General features: G+C 40.9%; 1 protein-coding gene across 2 annotated transcripts in view; it reads left to right on the top strand.

Moving 5' to 3' along the window:
* hcn4 (hyperpolarization activated cyclic nucleotide-gated potassium channel 4) overlaps positions 1 to 18,730 on the top strand; it is a 75,153-nt gene that overhangs the window by 46,174 nt on the left and 10,249 nt on the right. For both annotated transcript variants that reach the window (XM_074610733.1, XM_074610725.1), the window contains exons 5-6: positions 11,195 to 11,341; positions 11,648 to 11,888. In XM_074610733.1, the coding sequence (XP_074466834.1) occupies positions 11,195 to 11,341; positions 11,648 to 11,888 (388 nt within the window). The remainder of the gene's footprint in view (positions 1 to 11,194; positions 11,342 to 11,647; positions 11,889 to 18,730) is intronic.

Below are 18,730 nucleotides of genomic sequence, written 5' to 3'. Positions count from 1 at the left end.
TTACTGCAGACTGCAATTAATTTTTAAGAGTGCAAATTCTCTCATTTATCTTTCCACATGCCTCAGTGATAAGACGCTCTCCGGGTGCACTGTCACTACGTGCTCATCTGGCTGTGGGAGCCAGATAGTAGTCATTACTACTACACTGTACTGTACCCACTCCTCCTCTTCCCTCCTCCCTTATCAGGGTTAGTTCCTTCAAAGACATAAACCTTTTTGTCATTGGCCCTCGCATCAGTTGTGTGACAATGGGATCTGCTTCCCGGAGATTTCACTCTGCTTTTCCGTGTTAGACTAATACCATAATCCGCGCACTCAAGAAGTGGACAATCCATTGGTCAATCCCTGGAGTTGCAGAAGGCAGGTGGTTGTTTTCAGATGGCCATTGGGCCGCCATGACAGAGACAGCTGTTCCTGTCTCCCAGGGCTCAGCCTGGAGGGAAATCTGCTAACTGAGACACCACCAACACAGCAGCCATCATACATCAAGACATTACACAGAATCAGAGTGATTCTATGCTATTAGTTAAACAAAGGTGGGGTGGCTCTGTGTAACATCTTAAAGAGTCATATCTCTTAATGGTTTGTAGCATTTAGGGAGATCTATTTGTAGAAATGGAATATAATATTAATAAGTGTGTTTTCTTTAATGTATAATTTACTAAAAAACAAGAATCATTGTGTTTTCGTTACCTTAGAATGAGTCGTTTATATCTACATAGGGAGCGGGTTCTCTTCACGGAGCCGGCCGCCATGTTTTTACAGTAACCCAGAACGGACAAACCAAACACTGGCTCCAGATAGGGTCATCGCATTTTCACGTCTTCGAGTCGGCCAACGTAGTTCTCCTACATTACACGCTAGGCACATGGGACAAGTTTCAGATGGTTACAATCTGCATCACTAGATGTCGCCGAATCCTACACACTGCACCTTTAAAGCAAGATGTGACGGAAGGGCATTTGTAATTTGCAGGTGGGCTTACTGTTTATAGACCTTAAATAAACCATACACAATGTATGGATGGTAATATGATGACAATACAATCAAATACATGATGATAAACAGAGCATATAACAGATATAATTCTTTAAAGAGAAGAGGGATGTGGCACACATTGGGTAAACATTAATTGTGTATCAATGCACTTTGCATAAAAAAAAAACCATTAAGTCCTCTGCTTTGAAATATCAAATAGAGCCACTGTTCAAAGAAAATAAAAAAAATCTCTTTAGATATTTGCATAATGTATGGTGAATACTTTAAATAATAGTATATGTGTTTATGTTAATCTGTGCTCTCCTGTCAGGGCACTTTTATGAGTGTTATTGAACTCACAAACTCAGTCTCAGAGTGGGTACTTGAAGTACAAGGATAAACCAGTGTGTATTTGTAACACATTATATGAAACGGGATTGCACAAAGTGGTTGCTCGTGTTTTTAGTGTGTCATGAAAATTAAGAAGAAAAAACTCTCAACTCTGTTTTCCTAAAGCTCTGCCATAAAATGTTTTCTTTTTCTTTTTGGTCCTACTGCCTTTGTTGGTTTCCGAAACAACATCGCAAGGTTCAGAGACACTTTTAATGCTTAACTTGGCGTGCTGACTTGACACATGCATAGCTGATGTTGCAGATTACAGACCGTGAAATAGGAGGAGTTAGACATTTTGACTCATTAGCAAATGCTGGAAAAGCCACCGGTCTCTTTTCTGTTGGCAAGCTGGAATGGATCTCTGTAGTTAGCAGTTTGTGAGTTTTTGTGTTCGGAAGCCAAATACGCCCGTGTTGATATTCCAGCGACGCTGTCAGCAACACCACAAAACTGCATCATTTGCATACACCACCAGTCTGTGAAGTAGCATGAATTGTGACTTAACTTATCTGCAATGCAGCTCCATAAACCTCTGGCATGTATTTTGGTAGTGGTGCTTATTACACACTAATTACAAAATTCAAATGGGGATGGGAGTATAAATAAAAATGTACATTAGCTACCAAGGAACTGTATTACAGTTGTGTTGTATGGCATTTGAGTCTGCTAGCGGGTAAACAGCCGATGGGCAACAACACAAATTCACACCCACTACTGCCATGGTGGTACGGAGAGTAGATATCGACTACTGTTTAGTTAGGGAACGAACTCTAAAAGCAGATCAATGCTGAGCCGAGCAGCACCATCGCTATATTTAAATGCCTCATGGTGGTTTTGATGTGACACACGCTCTGCATTCATTCACTGTGAGTGAGCTGTAAAACGATAAAGCATGGAGCTCTCGTACACATGACTATATGGCCAAGATGTGAGGCCATCTGTCCAGTTGGCGTACAGAGGTGCGGTCCAGGTAGCGATTCAATTTAGATGGGAAACCAATGAGTGAAACCCTTCTGGGAGACTATGATAAAGAAAACCAGTCTATTAAGGAATCTGAGAAGAGTACAGAAGAGAAATAGGAAAAGAGGGAGGAAAAAAAAAAAAGCTCAGTCCTCAAAGATGGTGAAAATTATCATCAGAAAGCCGGGGTATAATCTTTTCTGAATAGAATTCTATTACAATGTGGCACCATGTGATGAATGCCCGGGCTGTCAGAAGCTAGCAAGCACACTTAAATGAGCTCTTAAATGGGAATCAGGCAGTCTGTTAACTGTTACACAAAGTAGAGAGCCCAACAATCACACTAAATACTAGGGGCTGAAGTGTGGCTCCCACTGAGATGAAAAATTACTTTATTAGATTCATTTTCACTCTGCTAAAAGATATCTGCCAGTCTTTTGCTGTGTGTAAACAGAGGCTGTGGGTGCAGAATGTTAAAGTGTGTGCATTTTCTACCTGTTTGCAACTCAATTTGTTGCAGATGTATGTGACTGCATGGGTTAGGTTGGGTCCATATCAGATCTGAATGGAAAAGAGACCGGTTGAATCTGGACATGATGTTAGCTTTTCCTAAGCGCTTCCTTTTCTACTCAGTGACTCCCATGTGCTAGAGGTGCTAGTCACTGATGTAAGTTACATTTTCAAGCAGTGATGCACGCTGTGGTATCTTTATTTGAAGCCTGTACTCGATGCTAGTTGAGCTGAGTTCAATTGTACTAGGGGTGCAACTAAATTATTATTTTCATTAACGATTAATCTCTTAATTATTTTCTATATTAATCAGAAAAGAATGTCATCCCAGTTTAGGTCTAGTCTAAGGTGATGTCTTCAAATGTCTTGTTTTGTCAGTCCAAAACCCAAAGACTTTCAGTTTAATATAATATAAAACAGAGAAAAGCAGGAAATCTCTGTATTTGAGAAGCTGAAAACAGCATTTTCTGCCATTTTTGCATGAAAAATTACTGTAACAATTAATCGATTATCAAAATAGTTGCCGATTTTTTTGCTGTCGATCGACTAATCGTTGCAGCTCTAAATTGTAACAAATGGTGCTCTGACATGAATGATATTGAGTGTCATTATTCATTGTTCTGTCAATTACTTTTCAAATTAAAAGATCAATTGTTAATCTATAAAATAGGCAAATAGTGAAAAATCTCCCAATATGAATCATTCACATTACTTGTTTTGTACAAATAACATTTAACAATATGGTCTTAAACCCTAAGATATTCAGTTTACAATGATAATAAACAGAAAAAGCAGCAAATACCATCATTTGAAAATCTGAAACCATTTATTGTTTGGCATTTTGATGCTTGATAAATGACTTAGTCGAATGTCAAATTAACGAAACGGTTATTCTTCAAATTGTTTCAGAATTGGATATCTATTAGTAAAATATGACAAAAGATATGAGCTAGTACCGCAGTAATAGTAGTATTCAATAATCTGTTGGGGTCTCTCATCCCCACATTGACCTCCTGTATTACCCAGCGTGCAGATCTGCTGCACCACAGTCTAAAACATTGTGAGCTGGAATGGGTTTAGCATCTGCCAAATTCCCTGTAGGATTCCTCCCGCTTGTCTCAGGCATGTTGAGAACCATTATCACACAAAGAGAATTACATCTCTCCAGATTGGGGGCACAAGATGGCTGCACATGTGACTGTGCATACAGGGTATGCCTGCCACTCCAGCTCTCTTCTAAGCCGCTGCTTATCTGTCACTACGGCCCTCTACAGAGGAAATGTATGCAGAGATGGGGATGGGGACACCGAACAAAAGACATAATCTCATTCATTTGTAGGTGACTTGTGATCCACGTTGTCTTCGATGCTCTCTGATCCTTTTGAGCATTTTTTAATAGTATATTATTTATATTATTGAGCGTGGGATAACCGAATGATGTTCTGTTTGTTGTTGGTAGTTAGTGATGAAATCAGGGATGCCCAGAAGGGACTTGAATATGAGTAGCGTGTTGTGGCATGCCAGTCCCAAATGGCTTTAGAAGGAAATGGCAATTGGGTGCTGCAGCCCCTCCCCTCTAAGTCTCTAATTAACACATGGCAATTAAACATGGCTCTTTGGGGAATAGTTAATAAGAGGCCCAAAGCTGATTATTTGTGGGTGAAGAGGCTCTAGAGATCTTTTGTTCCCCCACTTCAATCCCCCAATCAAGACCTTTGGAAATACAGTAAATAGTCATCAGAGGAGGACTATATTTGCACTTATAGATTTGTCAGTTTCTTTCCAAGATGGAGAGAAATGGATTAATGTCGTAAAAGAACTAGTAAAACATGCAATTTTAGTGTTTTCCTTATATAAGCTAAACATGTACTCAGTCATATCTGTTTTGATTGATTTTTAAGGCCTTAAAATACCCCGAGTATAAAAAGATGCCAACAATAGAACTAACTTTGTGGTGCCTGCCTTGTAGAGGTTAAGTCATGATTTCCCCATACAGTCCACCCAAGGACACAGCTGTCAACATGTGGAGGAGCTTAAGTCTGATTCTGCCTTACAGTAAGAGCCGTTCTCATTAGTCTGGACCTGACTGATGGCATTAATCTAAACCCTGTTACATTCCCTTTTCCTCCCTGTCTGCCACACAACTTGTACTGCTGAGTCAAGGACTGTTGACATGCCCCAGAGGTAATATAATAGTCTAACCACAGACCAAATCAAAAGTGCAACCAATTTCAGTGTACTGTATATTTAATATCACGGTAAATTTATGCTTTCTGCAGCATCCGCAGTGTTCATGTCCGGATTGTCATTCCAACAGACGTAAAGCATTTTATTAGATATGCAGTAGCAACATGGTGTTTGTGAAGAGCAAGGGACTTTAGTAGTACGCTAGGATGTACCATAGTAGGGCTGGGCGATATGGCCAAAATCTTCTAACCCGATATAGGTCATTTCATATCTCGATAACGATATATATCACAATATAACATGTTTTCTGGTAATTCAATAACTGAATCGTCTATATGAAATAACCACATGGTAAAGCCTATTGTTGTGTGCTCCTGTGTGGATTAAATACTTGACAAATAATGTGAAATTATAGAGAAAAAATAAATGAATATAGGCCTAGGCTATATCGTGATAAAAAAGATATAGAAAAAATATACACGATCAATTTTTTTTATAGTTTTGACAATATATATCGTCATATTGCCCAGCCCTACACCATAGTGACCAATAATAAAGCACACCCTCTTAATGATTACATCACTAAATAATACAGCACAAAAATGATCAATACATGATACAGTACATAATTCAATAATCAAACCAGTAATTGTCAAAACATTGACACCAAAAAACAACAAACGTGAACCTCATGGTGGCACCAGAGGAAAAAAATCACCAAAGTTATTAGGCTTCATCCTCTCGGCGTCATGGATGTCTGTATAACATGTCATTCCAATGCATCCAGTGGTTATTGAGACATTTCAGTTTGCTAGCATGTAATTGGTAATCCATGGCTAGTTGAATGAGATTCAGTCATGTTATGAGACCACCTGTCTCACTGTAGCATAATATTTACTACAGTATATAAATGGCTTCCCATGCGCGTTCCCATGCACAAGACTGAGCTGTCCTCCTGCATATACATCACAAACAAAGCAGGTGGAGCATATCGTGCACACTTCAATAGCACAGAGCCTTTGTGTGCTTTTCCTAAAATGACAAGTTGAAATATCTGCTGTGAAAAGTGCCTATTTTATGACCCATACCTTTTGACCGTGCAACGCAAGGTTATGGAGTAGGAGACAGAACAGTGGAGAAAAATAAATGTTTAGGAAGTATAATTAAGTGGCTGACATCGCTGTTGGGAAATGAATTATTCATATCATATTTGGTAAAAAATTTGCATCTGCTTGGAGAGCTGCATGAGAGAGAAGGGAATTGGGGAAAAAATTAATAGCAGGATAAAAGAGTAGAGGGAAAGAAAGAAAAAGAAAAGTACGAATGGGAAACAGACCAAAGAATGGCCATGTGGAGAGAGATCAAAACTAAGAAAGGGAGAGAAAGGATTTTTTAAATGAAATGGCACGGAGATGCAACTCTGTATGGCTCAGTCGGCAGAGTATGCTACTTCTGTAATATTGCCAAGACTGAAAGCTAATAGGCTCACCCAGACACACTCAAAACCTCTCTACTGTAATGTACTTAGAAGACGGTAAGTTACAGTAAGGTACTTACAGTGTAGACAGAGTTTCATTGAGATGGCGAAGACAACTTTTTTACTTAAAGTGATAGTTTGGGTGTTTTGAAGTGGGGTTGTATGAGGTACTTATCCATAGGAGGTGCATTGCTTACAGTAGATGACGTCAGTGTGCCCTCTGCTTGGAGAAACAGACATGAGGACCGACACCGGAGCAAAGCAATACAGTGCTGTGAACGGGGACGGCAGGAAAACGTATTTGAGCTGAAAGTGAAACCTATCTATGCTCTCTCCAAAGCCAGCAGGCTCAGATGACGAAAACAGTATAGATACATTTCACTTTCAGTTCAGTTTGCCGTTGGAAAATATTCTAAATATAGTGTACACTCAAACGGAAATCAATCTTTTTAGGGGAGCCTTTTTTTTTCTTTTACTTTCTTTTTTTACTGTATTGCTTTGCTCCGGTGCCGGTGCTCCCGTCTGTTTCTTCATGCTGGGGGCATGCCGACCATAATCTACTGCAAGTAAAGTGGGTCGGAGAACTACGGTGTACTTAAGGTAACGTAAAAACACAAAAGGCTCTCTCTAGAGACAGTGTTTGGTTTGTCCATTATGTGGTTACTGTAGAAACATGGCGGAGTAACATGGCGGACTCCGTGAAGAGGACCCGCTTCCTATGCAGATATAAAGGGCTCATTCTAAGCTATGGGAAACACAACGATTCTTAGATTACGCTAATGTAACATAGTTATGAATATTATATTCCATTTCTGCTAAAAGATCCCCAAACATGTTACACACTGTTCCTTTAAATGGCTGTGCCATGTTAAGGACAAAACATTTGGAATAAGGCAGCATTGTGTGAATGCCTTCAATTATGCTAATAAATTTAAATATCGAAATTCAACATCAAAAGTCGTCATCAACAGCCAAATGTTGCACTGTTAAAACCAAAAGTGTGAGATTGCCATACTTTGCTGATGTGCTTGTAGGCAGATTTGTTACCTTTGGACAAAGCCAGACTAGCTGTTTCCCCCTGTGCTAAACTAACAGGCTGCTCGTCAATACCATACAGATAGAAAAGAGGTATTAATCTTTTACGATTTAGCGTATTTCCCAAAATGTCGAAATAAAGCATCAGTCCTGTGGATCTCATCAGCTGCTCCTACATTGTGAACAGCCCCCCTGCAGCCTGAACCCCCCTGGTTTTCAGAGTGCAGCGAGGGAGGCTGATGGTGAAATGGTTACCTCCTTAATACTGACTATGATTTGATTTAGCCAAGTAGAGCAGGGATCTTCCTGATGGCAGTGTGATGGCGGCTGTGCAGCAATAAGATAATTCCCCATCACAGGGGGGGTGTTATCAGCCCATTGCAGCGTCAGGAGAGCGCCGTCACCCCATGGTCGGTGTCTTTACATCCCTTTCAGCTCCTCCTCTCACACTCAGCAGTGATTAGCTACTGTATGCAGTACAGTTGTACTCATCACAATATAAAAGCACATTATCTTGCGTTTGTTCACTTGACTAATGCCCTTTTCATGCTGGGAGAATCAAATTGTAACATGCTGCAAAGCTGAGGATGAATGGTTGTTTTTTTATGAATGTAAAAAAATAAAATAAAAGACATTCTGAAGGAGATGATAATCCTTTGAAACAGAGCGCCATGCTGCGGCATGTCTAATGCAGGAGACATAAAGACATTAGACAAGATGCAGAATGTGGGTTACACCTGTCATCTTCACCCTGGCGTCACACGCAGATCTTCGCCGCACTACTCTGCAGCCAATCGGGCTGCAGCCGGAGATGTGTGTGATTGTTTTTCTAGAGCTTTCTGTCTCCCGGAGTAGAGGAGCAAAACTTCCTCTCTGTGCGAGGATTCTATTTCATCATCAGATCAGTAAATGCTCAATTTTATGCCAAAGGGATTGCGGGGATAAAGACTCAAACCCTTACCCCATGACAGAACTCATCCATCTCTCCACAGACGCACAGAGATCGGATATGTAAAAGCTTCTTTCCACATCTTATTCTCGCTTCTGCAAGTATTTAACTTTACACGGCATCTGCGCATATAAATTGTCAAATATTTCACTTGAGGTGAACGGATATTTTAAGTATATCAGATGAGGAATGTCTTAGTACATACAGTGTGATAGTTCAACTAATCTGCCTTATCTGCAGCATTTATTGTTGCAGCCTGTGTGTGCACGTGTTTTCATATAGACACAATATACCCTTGCACTTGCAGATATGTATGTATACCTTGTTGTGTTTATGATTGTCTTTGTGCAGCTAACAATGCATTACAAATCCCTATTACAAGCCGGGGCATGCAACAGTTTATAGCTAACTGGGCACAGTCGATGGAGATGCATCATCTGTACGCACAGACTGACTCCAGACTGTTTTCTTTGTCTGTGAGGGACTCAGACTCGGTCAAACACAACTAAAATCCATCTAAATTTGGCAAAGAGGAGAGAAAAAAAGAAACCAATGCAGCTGCAAAACTGAGCGTTGTAGAGGCTTTAAAAACACAGCAGGGTGTCAGTGGGTTGTTGGCACCTGATCAGACTCTTTCCAAAGTGGTTTTACTGTAGTTTAGCCTGCCTACATGTTTTATAACACTGGATTCTAACCCTCCTATGTGTTGCTTTCCAACTCTACTCGCATCCCTTGATTTTCAGGAAGGCTGACAGCTTTTCTGCTTTCACAAAAAAACAATCTGACTTGCATGAGACAGCTGTCCTTATTTACTGTGCTATATTTCCAAAAGATTGGCCTTTTGATGATCTCCTGCAAGATTAGTGGCGACTAGAGTAGTAGAGTGGGATAACAAAGAGGGAGACATCTAAGGTCAGCCACGTCGCTGAGTGGTAAGGCTGTCGGCAGTGTAGAAATGGTGATCAAAGAGCACCTCCGGCGTCGCCCTATGAATGGTTAATTTCTTTCTTTTTTTCTTCTTTTTTTCTTTCTTTCACTGAGGGTCAAGGATTCTACCTGTTATTATTCCCGAGGTGCACTCAGCGTTCTTTGATCTGAATCTCCGCTTCCTATAGTGTAGCATCAATGAAGGGCCATCTAACGCATTTTAATACTTTTATTTTTAACAAGCAACATAAAGACTGGAGGGTGCAGACACACACAGCCTTCACTGTAAAACATACAGTAAATGCACTAAGTGTTTTTGTGTACGTTGTTTTTGAGGAGCCACAGGGCTTTGTTTGTTTCTTTGTTACTAATTGCAACACATGTACAGTAAGACCTGGTATTAACATGCGTCCTCAGTGATCGGATCACAAGTGGACAGCTCTAAATACAGGTATGAACGCACTCAAGATCCATTGAGGACGCATTAAGAACCGATCTTTCAGAGTTCACATTCAGAGGTGGTCTGGGCCGCATAATGGCCACATTCTTTTAGCAATGTGTACGCAAATGTGTCCTGGGCCACATTAAGGATCGCCTACTCAACTGATGTCCCGCTGTGATCCGCGGCTCTGTTGGGTCATGTGTTTACTACGTGTTTATTTGCATACAGATCGGGAAAGTGATCACAAGTGGTCACTGGAGACACATGTGGAGACGCATTCTAATACCAGGTGTAAACAGACCTATTTAAAGCTGTCCACTTGCAATCCGATCACTTAGGACACATGTTAATGCCAGGTCTGAACAGGGCCTAAGACACACCTACAGTACATATTAGTCATTTCCTACATTTGTATGCTTTGTATGTAAATAATAATACAAACATATTTCTGTTTTTCGTAGTATTATTTAGTTGTGATGTATGATGTTAAACCTCAGAATCACATGCATACACACACACACAGACACATTTAATTACACACACGTACATAAGTACCTGCATTCACTCACAGACACACACCATCAGTGTCTGTAGCACATTGTCCTAATGACACTTATTTTTTTCTTTCATCTGTGGTTGCCTTGTTTTCCTGACTGTGCTTTTCTCTTTCCTGTGACTGGTTTAAATGCATTATTTGGATTTGTAATCACATCATACCTTTCCTTCTTTCTCCCACTTTCTACTTTGTACTGTATCCTCCAGATACACACTAAGTTAAGACACTATATTATCCTGCATATAGTTATGTGATTTATGTATTATTAGGTACTATATGTGGATGCAAAATATTTGAATGAATATTAATATAGTGTTGAAATTGACAACTCCAACTGGATATTGAAATGATACATTTACTTTACTCTGAGAATATTTCAGAGGCAATCCAGATCCAGATTAGCCACAAGGGTGAATGCTTTACAAGCTCCAGTGAATTACCAGCATGACTAATGATCATACCTCTCTAAATTCCCCAATATCTGTAGAGAGGCGATACGATAGTTAAAATAATATTTAATGTGCTTACAGCAAATATGGAGTTAGTACATTATGTCAGATTGCTTTCTTACAGACTGTAAGAAGCATGACCAAAGACTGGAAAAGTGCTATCTTGTTGGGCGTAACCTGCAAGAGCCCGGATGGCCTGTATGTATCTGTCTCCATTTCCTTGTATGTGTGTGACCTCGGTGCCAGCTGTTCCCGGTGGCTGTGTATCTGTGCTACGGCACTATGGCCTTTGAGTAACCTGATTGTCGTGTGTCTCTCTGTGTCCCTGCAGTACAAACAGGTGGAGCAGTACATGTCCTTCCACAAGCTGCCGGCAGATATGAGGCAGAGAATCCACGACTACTACGAGCACCGTTACCAGGGCAAGATGTTCGACGAGGAGAGCATCCTGGGGGAGCTGAACGAGCCGCTCCGAGAGGTGGGATGAGTGTTTCCTGTCGGGGGATCTTCTGAACAAACATGTGATGCTTTCAAAAGCTTGTGTACTGCTTAACATTCCCCCTCGGTTCAGTTCAGTTTTTTTTTTCTTGAGGCCAATCCAAACAAGAGCAAAACTGAGAGAAGCTCAGAAAAACAAAAACAAATGTTTGCACAGCTGACATTCTTGCTTTTGTTCCACTAATATCCCTCTTTTTCTGAAATTGTGACAGGCCAATGCCATTTGTAAAGCGCCAGCTCTTTTTCTGCCGTTCTTGCTAACTGCTTTTTCTGTGTGCACACGCAGGAAATCATCAACTTTAACTGTCGAAAGCTGGTGGCGTCCATGCCTCTGTTTGCCAACGCCGACCCCAACTTTGTCACCTCCATGCTCACCAAGCTGAGGTTTCAGGTGTTCCAGCCTGGGGATTATATCATCAGGGAGGGCACCATCGGCAAGGCAATGTACTTCATACAGCATGGGGTTACCAGCGTACTAACCAAAGGCAATAATGAGACCAAGCTGTCAGATGGCTCCTACTTCGGAGGTAAGACGAGCTGGCGCTGCACCAGAATCACAAACTCAAAGGTCACATACACACACATCTTCCTGAGGAGCTTAAATCTGCTCTGTTTTAATATTAATAATGCTGTCCACCGGTACCTTAAGAGGTTGGCTTGGGTTTGAATTATTATTTGTGAGGCATTTGGATGGTGCTATTCTGGCTCTGATATTAGCTGGTCGTGAGTAGGAAGTGGTATGTTGTGCAGTGCTTGTCACCTCACTTAAAATTCTGCTTCATGGTTTATGCAGGACTTTTCCCTTAATTCACATCATGAGCTGTCTCTTAAATGTAGGGCAAATCCAAATTAAGAAAGCCGTACTTGCTGTAGCGCAAATTAAGAAATATGCATTCAAAGGTCAAAGGGGTGAGCAAGCTGTGAAATTACATACTATATGGATGCTTAAGACTTGCGCAATAGCCCAGAGTTGTTATGTACTTAACTCGTGTTATGTTCTTAATCGGGGTCAGATAATGCGTAGCCCTCTCATGGTCCCACAGAGTCTATGACACATGTAGGAGACAATGCTGCCATACTGCCCTCACCAAATACCAATTAATTTGCCCAGTGACAGCGTATCATTTAGACTACACTGTTAAGTAATGAGAAATGGTGGCAAAGCGTTTAACAGCACATGACCCGCCTGTGGAAGTTTAATTACGCCTTGCCTGCTCAAGTCCATCTCCATGCCCTCTCTGCGGGGGAGTTCCAGAGAAATAATGAAAGGATGGCAGGCAATCTATCTCTACACATGCCAAAACTAATCAACATTTCAGACAACATGGCCCCAGCCCGCTTCAGGGGCCGTGTTGTCTAAAATGTTGTCCAAAATGTTCCATCCTTCGGTCCCTCCTCGGCAAGGCAGAATTCAGATTCAAAGAGAGCTCGTAGACTTGTGTTTCTAGCACAAGAGTCGTGGTAGTGGTGGCACAGTTTGTGCGACAGCTTGGACACTTTGCCGCTCAAAGATGCTGAACTGAGTGTACTCTAGACGCATTAGAGTGAATGCATCTACATTTGACTTTTTTTTTCTTCCATGAGTAAACATGAGTAGTGTAACCCACAAAAAGTGCAAATGCACTGGTTTTGGGACAGAAACTGGCTTGCTCGCCTTAATCTTAAGCCTTGGATCAGTAATTATTTTCCCCTCTTGCGCATTATAGGCACAAGGCTTTTGACTCCATTATCCCGTGACTATTCCTGGCAGTGCCACTCCTCTGGGGGGGGTGGGGGTTAGGGGGGCAGTGAGGTAAGCCCAGAGCCACTGGGAGTTTGTTACCAAACACGAGTTAGTCATTCATGAAATTAATTGGTACAGGATCAGCACAGGGAGTATGTGGCACATGTGGATCTCAGTGTGGCTGTCAGTATCAACAAGCAGGAATTCAAAAGCAATAAATATATTTTTTTTATGTCATGTGCAGAACACAAAGACCTGCTACGCGTGGATTGCTAGCTTTTGACTCTCTATCGTGCATCTGGATGTGTGAGCGTGTGAATGTACGGCAGCAGTCGTCGAGGAGCTTTCATTTTTTTGTCCAACACACTCAGCGTCAGCAGGCTCCAGTTTATAGTACAGCATGCGTATACGCTCATCAACATCTCATCAAACCACCGTAACTCTTTCATTCATAGACGACCTGAATTATTTACTCAATTATATACTCAGCAGTCTGCTCCAGTTTGTTAGCTGTTGGATTAGCTCGAGCCAGAGAGCCTAAAGTCTAAAGTGGACATGACATGTCCTGGATGGGAGCGTCGGCTGGGCACACAGCGATCCAGTGGAGAGGGGAAATGTAATGTGACTGCAGTACTAACGCCAAGGGACACATGGATCGCTGCCAAGCCCGCTCTCTGGACATTGCTCTGGGCTCAGAATGAAAACATGCACCCCCCCCCCCCCCCCCCGCCTCGCTTCCACTTCCCTCTTTCTCTCCTTATAGTCCAGTATTGAAACACTTATCTGAACAGCATCTCCGCTGCCCTCTCAGTGCCCAGACAGAGCAGGTTATTGTGTTGTTATAGTTCATCCTTTGTTGCCTGCAGAAAGTGATGTGTTGCCAGTGCAGACTGCGCCTCTCCTTTGGTTGGAGCAGAGCTCAGTGACCTTGTGGTGGCCCTACATGCCAGTCAGAGGTGCTTATCAAAAGCTGCCTTTGATTGCACCTCTAAGATGGCTCACTTTGCCTCTGAGTGAGTGTGCTTGTAGCAGCTTTGTGAGTGGGGGTAAAAGAGGAAAGTGAAACAGAGTCAGAGAGAGTGGGAGTAAGGAGTGAAGTAAGTTGACTGCACAGTTTGCAATCTCCTCTGACATCTCAATCTCTGACCGGTTTTCTGTGAATGGTGCTCTCTTCATTCGTAGTCTTGTGAAGACCTGGGTCAGGGAAATAACACTCCTCCTCACATCTCCCCTGTCTTTCACTATGTTTTTTTGTTTTTTTACCTTTTTTTACCCTCTCAAGAGCTCAGACTGGCTGTGCTATAGAGCTGCCAAATGGCCACCCTGACAGAGTGAGTCAGTGAGAGAGCCTGGCAGCAGCAAAGGCCCAGGTAATCCTCCCGGTCCTTAACCCAGTTAACACCCCTGCACCTCTTATTCTGGAGCAGCATCAGCTGAAGATCGAGGCACTGCAGCAGTTGACTGAGTGACAGAATGGGGGATATGATGACATATAGAGTAGCCTTATATAACATGACAGGTTGGATAGAATAAGATGATACGATGCCGTGTTTTGATACAATGTATGATTTGATACGACACAATAGGTTGTGAGTAATTGTTGGGCTGCGTCATCCAAACACTAAGGACGCAATGTGGTCGACTAGATAGGCAGTATGATGGGATGCCACATAATACACAAAAACATTATACAAATTCATACAAGTATGTATGGCCTTTATTGTTTATTTGGATGCCCATTTGTTGTTGGGTAACAGCCTGGGGTGTTACTGGATAGGACAAAGATGTGATAAAATAAAATGAAATGCAGGAGGATATTTATCAAAATTGATAATTTACTGGTCAAAGCAATACTTACAGTAGCAATTACATTACCATTTTCCATCATGAATATGAGTTGCCATCAGTTCAGTTCAGTCCAATTTAGATTATTCACAACACAGTTAAGGTGCAAGTACAATCATAAAACATAATGGAGATATGTGAAATGGGACACCCTGATAAGCAATCTGAAGCTTGAAAATAGGTGCCCAGACACTAAGTGGATAATAAACATATTTTAGATACTAACATGTTGTCTAGATTTGAAAAAGTGCACGTATTATACAGTAGTTACAACCTTCATGCTCTTTTTACAAACAGAAACAGATACTGTAGAGACATTTTTACAGCGTCATCAATTTCATTCCATACCCATGGACCTCTGCAAACCACACTACAGCTCGGACATTGAAGTTTCTTTTTACCCTTTATAAGATGCTTTTTCCTAGTCTTATATGTATGCGAGGGAGAATAAGTCGGAATAAGGTCACATAGTTGTTGAGCATATACATTATACATTATACAGGCATTGTGAAAGATATTACATTCAGTAACTGTAGCGTTGGAAAAGAGGGTCAGTGTGAGCGTTTACCTTGGACCATGATATGGCACGTGTGACTTTCTTCTGTAAAATCTGTAATTTCATAATTTCAAATAATTGCCTTGAAGATATTTTCTGAAAGTAGCACCCTTTGGTTGGCTAATTTTCACCTATGGAGATAAAATAATTGTTTTAACTATTATCAAGATCAGTATCGTCAAAATCATTTCTGGCATTGTATTTAATTTGGGTTTGATTGTTTTGATTGTTTATATTTTGGAAAGTACAGTATGCGATTGTGATTTTAGGTGCATTAAACCAAAACTTAGTTGATTTGTGGATTTGCACCAATATACAAAAATCTTCTGGTCCTTGAATGCTGTTTTATTGTAGCTTTTGTCCCTCACCAACATAACCAGCCTCAGTTCAGGGGGTGACAAAGAGACAATGAGATGAAACGGGACCTCGGTATCAGCCACGGTGCAGAAAAACACCAGATTTCCCCGAACTGTCTGTGCATGCTGGCCAAACGTAAGGTGTTGCACAGCTATGCTAATGCTGTGAGGGAGTGAGCATGGCATGTCACGGGGAATCAGGCCGCCCACTGCGGATGTTTCAGAGGTTAGAGAGGGTCTTCTCCGTGGGCTGGGGGGCAGCGTCGGGGAGGGAGATGGGAGCTGACAGCAGGACTCAGAGTCCAGGTGAGCTTTTCCAGACCAGGCTTTAGGACACAGATACTTCATCACAGGACCAGTCCTGCTCATGCTCATTAATTCACATCCATGCACACTTATAAGCAGAGAGGAAGGCAGGTACACCTATAGAATCACATGCAGATACATGCACACTGAGGCTTATTTAAGAGCACATTCAAAGGCCAGAATTTCCATTCACTCAGGTTGATGCACAGTTAGTTTGCAGGTGCAGCCATTTGCACATGCACGTATAGCGATTTTCATTAAATATATTGCCAAACCCTGGCCGTTAGGGTAGTTTGTTTTCAATACCTTTATCACACTTACATCCTTTCTACATACATTATACTCAGTGTGGCCAGCTGTAGTTGGAAACCAAGTTATCATTTGCTATTTTTCAGCGATAACTTGAGCAGAATTTATTGTTTATTAGGGCTATGTATCTGGCGATACGATACGTATCATGATACAGGGGTTCTGATTCCTGTATATTGCGGTACTATAAGCAAGGAGATATATTGCGATTTTTTAAAATCAAATTTTAGGAAAACTGTCATAGTATAAAGAACACCACCATATGCATCAGATCTGAGTAAAAATGTTTTAATTTTTTTTTTATGCAATCAGAACAGTGGGATCTGCATTTGCATCTATCACAGTCACTGTTACAGCCAACATCACAGCACTACTTTTTGTGCAATCTGAGCCACTGTCTGCCAAGAATCTTAGCTTGTAAACTATTAATTAAAAATGTGATAGAGTTTTTGAGAATCAATACAGTATTCATGTATTCAGTACTCACAGATATTCATGTGTATCGATATTTTCAAACACCCCTACTGTATATACCTAAATTTTAACTTGGCAAGTTTCTTCCAGTTACCAGTGTGTTCATTGTCTAAAATGAACACCTGGATAAGTTTAACCCTTTACTCTCTGATGCTCTGTCTTTCTTAGAGAAGTATCTCTTGGGCATTAATGATTTTCAGAGCTTAACATTTCATTGATGTTTGTATCAGTGCTACACCAGATTTACCTCATAATGAGTTGTTGTTTTTATTGACTGTATTTTGCTCAGCTTTTTGCTCCCAGTGCGGATGTAGCCAAGCGAAAGTCAATAAAAAGTCATATAGAGAGCATAGATTTTGACCCTCTATTTATCTGTACAACATGTAGACATGTCGTTACACTGTGAGCATGCGGTATTCATAATGTAAAGACAGTAATGCACACATTTGCACTGTTCATTTTGTCTTCTTTTCTTGCTTTCTCTCACACACACACTCACACCCACTGACATCTTGCATGGCATGCAGTCTGCTCTCTACTTTAAGAGCTGGTGGGACTCGGGGGAAGCATCTTTCAAGTAAGAGCCCAGGACACGTGGGCTGCACCATTCAACAAAAGAGCAGCCGTGTGTGTGTGTCCTCACTAAGGTCACAGCACATGATGTCATAGTCCTCCTTTCCCTGAGCAGCATCCAATTTTAATTGGTGTCATTCAATTTTGATGAATGCATTGTCTCTTAAGTGTGAAAAAGAAACACATCATGGCTATGGCGAGGTTACGTCCTCTAGTGCACAGATGTACTTTTTCTCCTGGAAAGTGGGGCATCTTTGTGTCTGTAGCGCTTTTTGGGAACAATCACAGCTGAACCAGATAAACTATTCAAAGCAGAGCAGGACAGCAGGGAGACAGGGAGATTTATCAAGTAGACCTTAAAACGTTTATTCTCAGAGTTGCATCTTTGTTTTTACTCATTCTTTTCCTAAATGCTGTTTTTAGAATAAAAAAATAGTGGGTACGATGACATTTAATTCACAACCAATCATTCATCTTGTGCGGTATTATAGCTTTGCTAATTTGAGCTGACAAAAGCCCACAATTTTAGGCTGATTATGAATCATCTCATTGTTGGTGAGGACCACACAGAAAATGGGTAATTGTAGAAGCGGCAGTCAGTCTGAGGAGAAACAAACGCCCCCTTACAGAATACAGGCAGAGCTACACCAACTAAGCCTGTCCTGTGATTTCATGCAGGATTTGGGGAGCATTGCGATGAGTCACAGCAGATGTGAGTAAGCAGTGGGAGTAGAGCATTCATAAATAAATTGAATGTAACTCACGAACCAGCCATGAAAGTGTTGAACAGTGCAGTGTGGTTGGCTGAATTGAGGAGTGATGACAGCACCACTGTCATGAAAAATAACATGAAACAAAAGTGCCACTGGGAAAACAAATTCCATTATGAAATGTATTTATTTTATGAAATGACTGAATTAATGAATGACCTAAGTTTTAATAATTCATTAAATTATTTGAGAATTTAATTGGTTCATTGATATATTTTACACAATTTATACATGATCATAATTTCTTGTTTATTTATTTAATATTAAACATTTTGCATTGTTACATTTACATATTACTATAAGTAGAAAATAAATATGATCTATTTCATACACAATAGTAAAGGTATTTTTGGAGAGAAATAGAAAAACTGAGAGAAATCAAAACCCGAAGTTATTATTATAATTATTAGTATATTATTATTTCTCAAAAAATATGTTTTGCTTAAATGTTAGCTAG

Source organism: Sebastes fasciatus, chromosome 2, assembly GCF_043250625.1.
Source record: "Sebastes fasciatus isolate fSebFas1 chromosome 2, fSebFas1.pri, whole genome shotgun sequence".
Lineage (NCBI taxonomy): Eukaryota > Metazoa > Chordata > Actinopteri > Perciformes > Sebastidae > Sebastes > Sebastes fasciatus.
The sequence above is the reverse complement of the archived record's forward strand: the minus strand, read 5'-3'. Positions and strand labels throughout refer to the sequence as shown.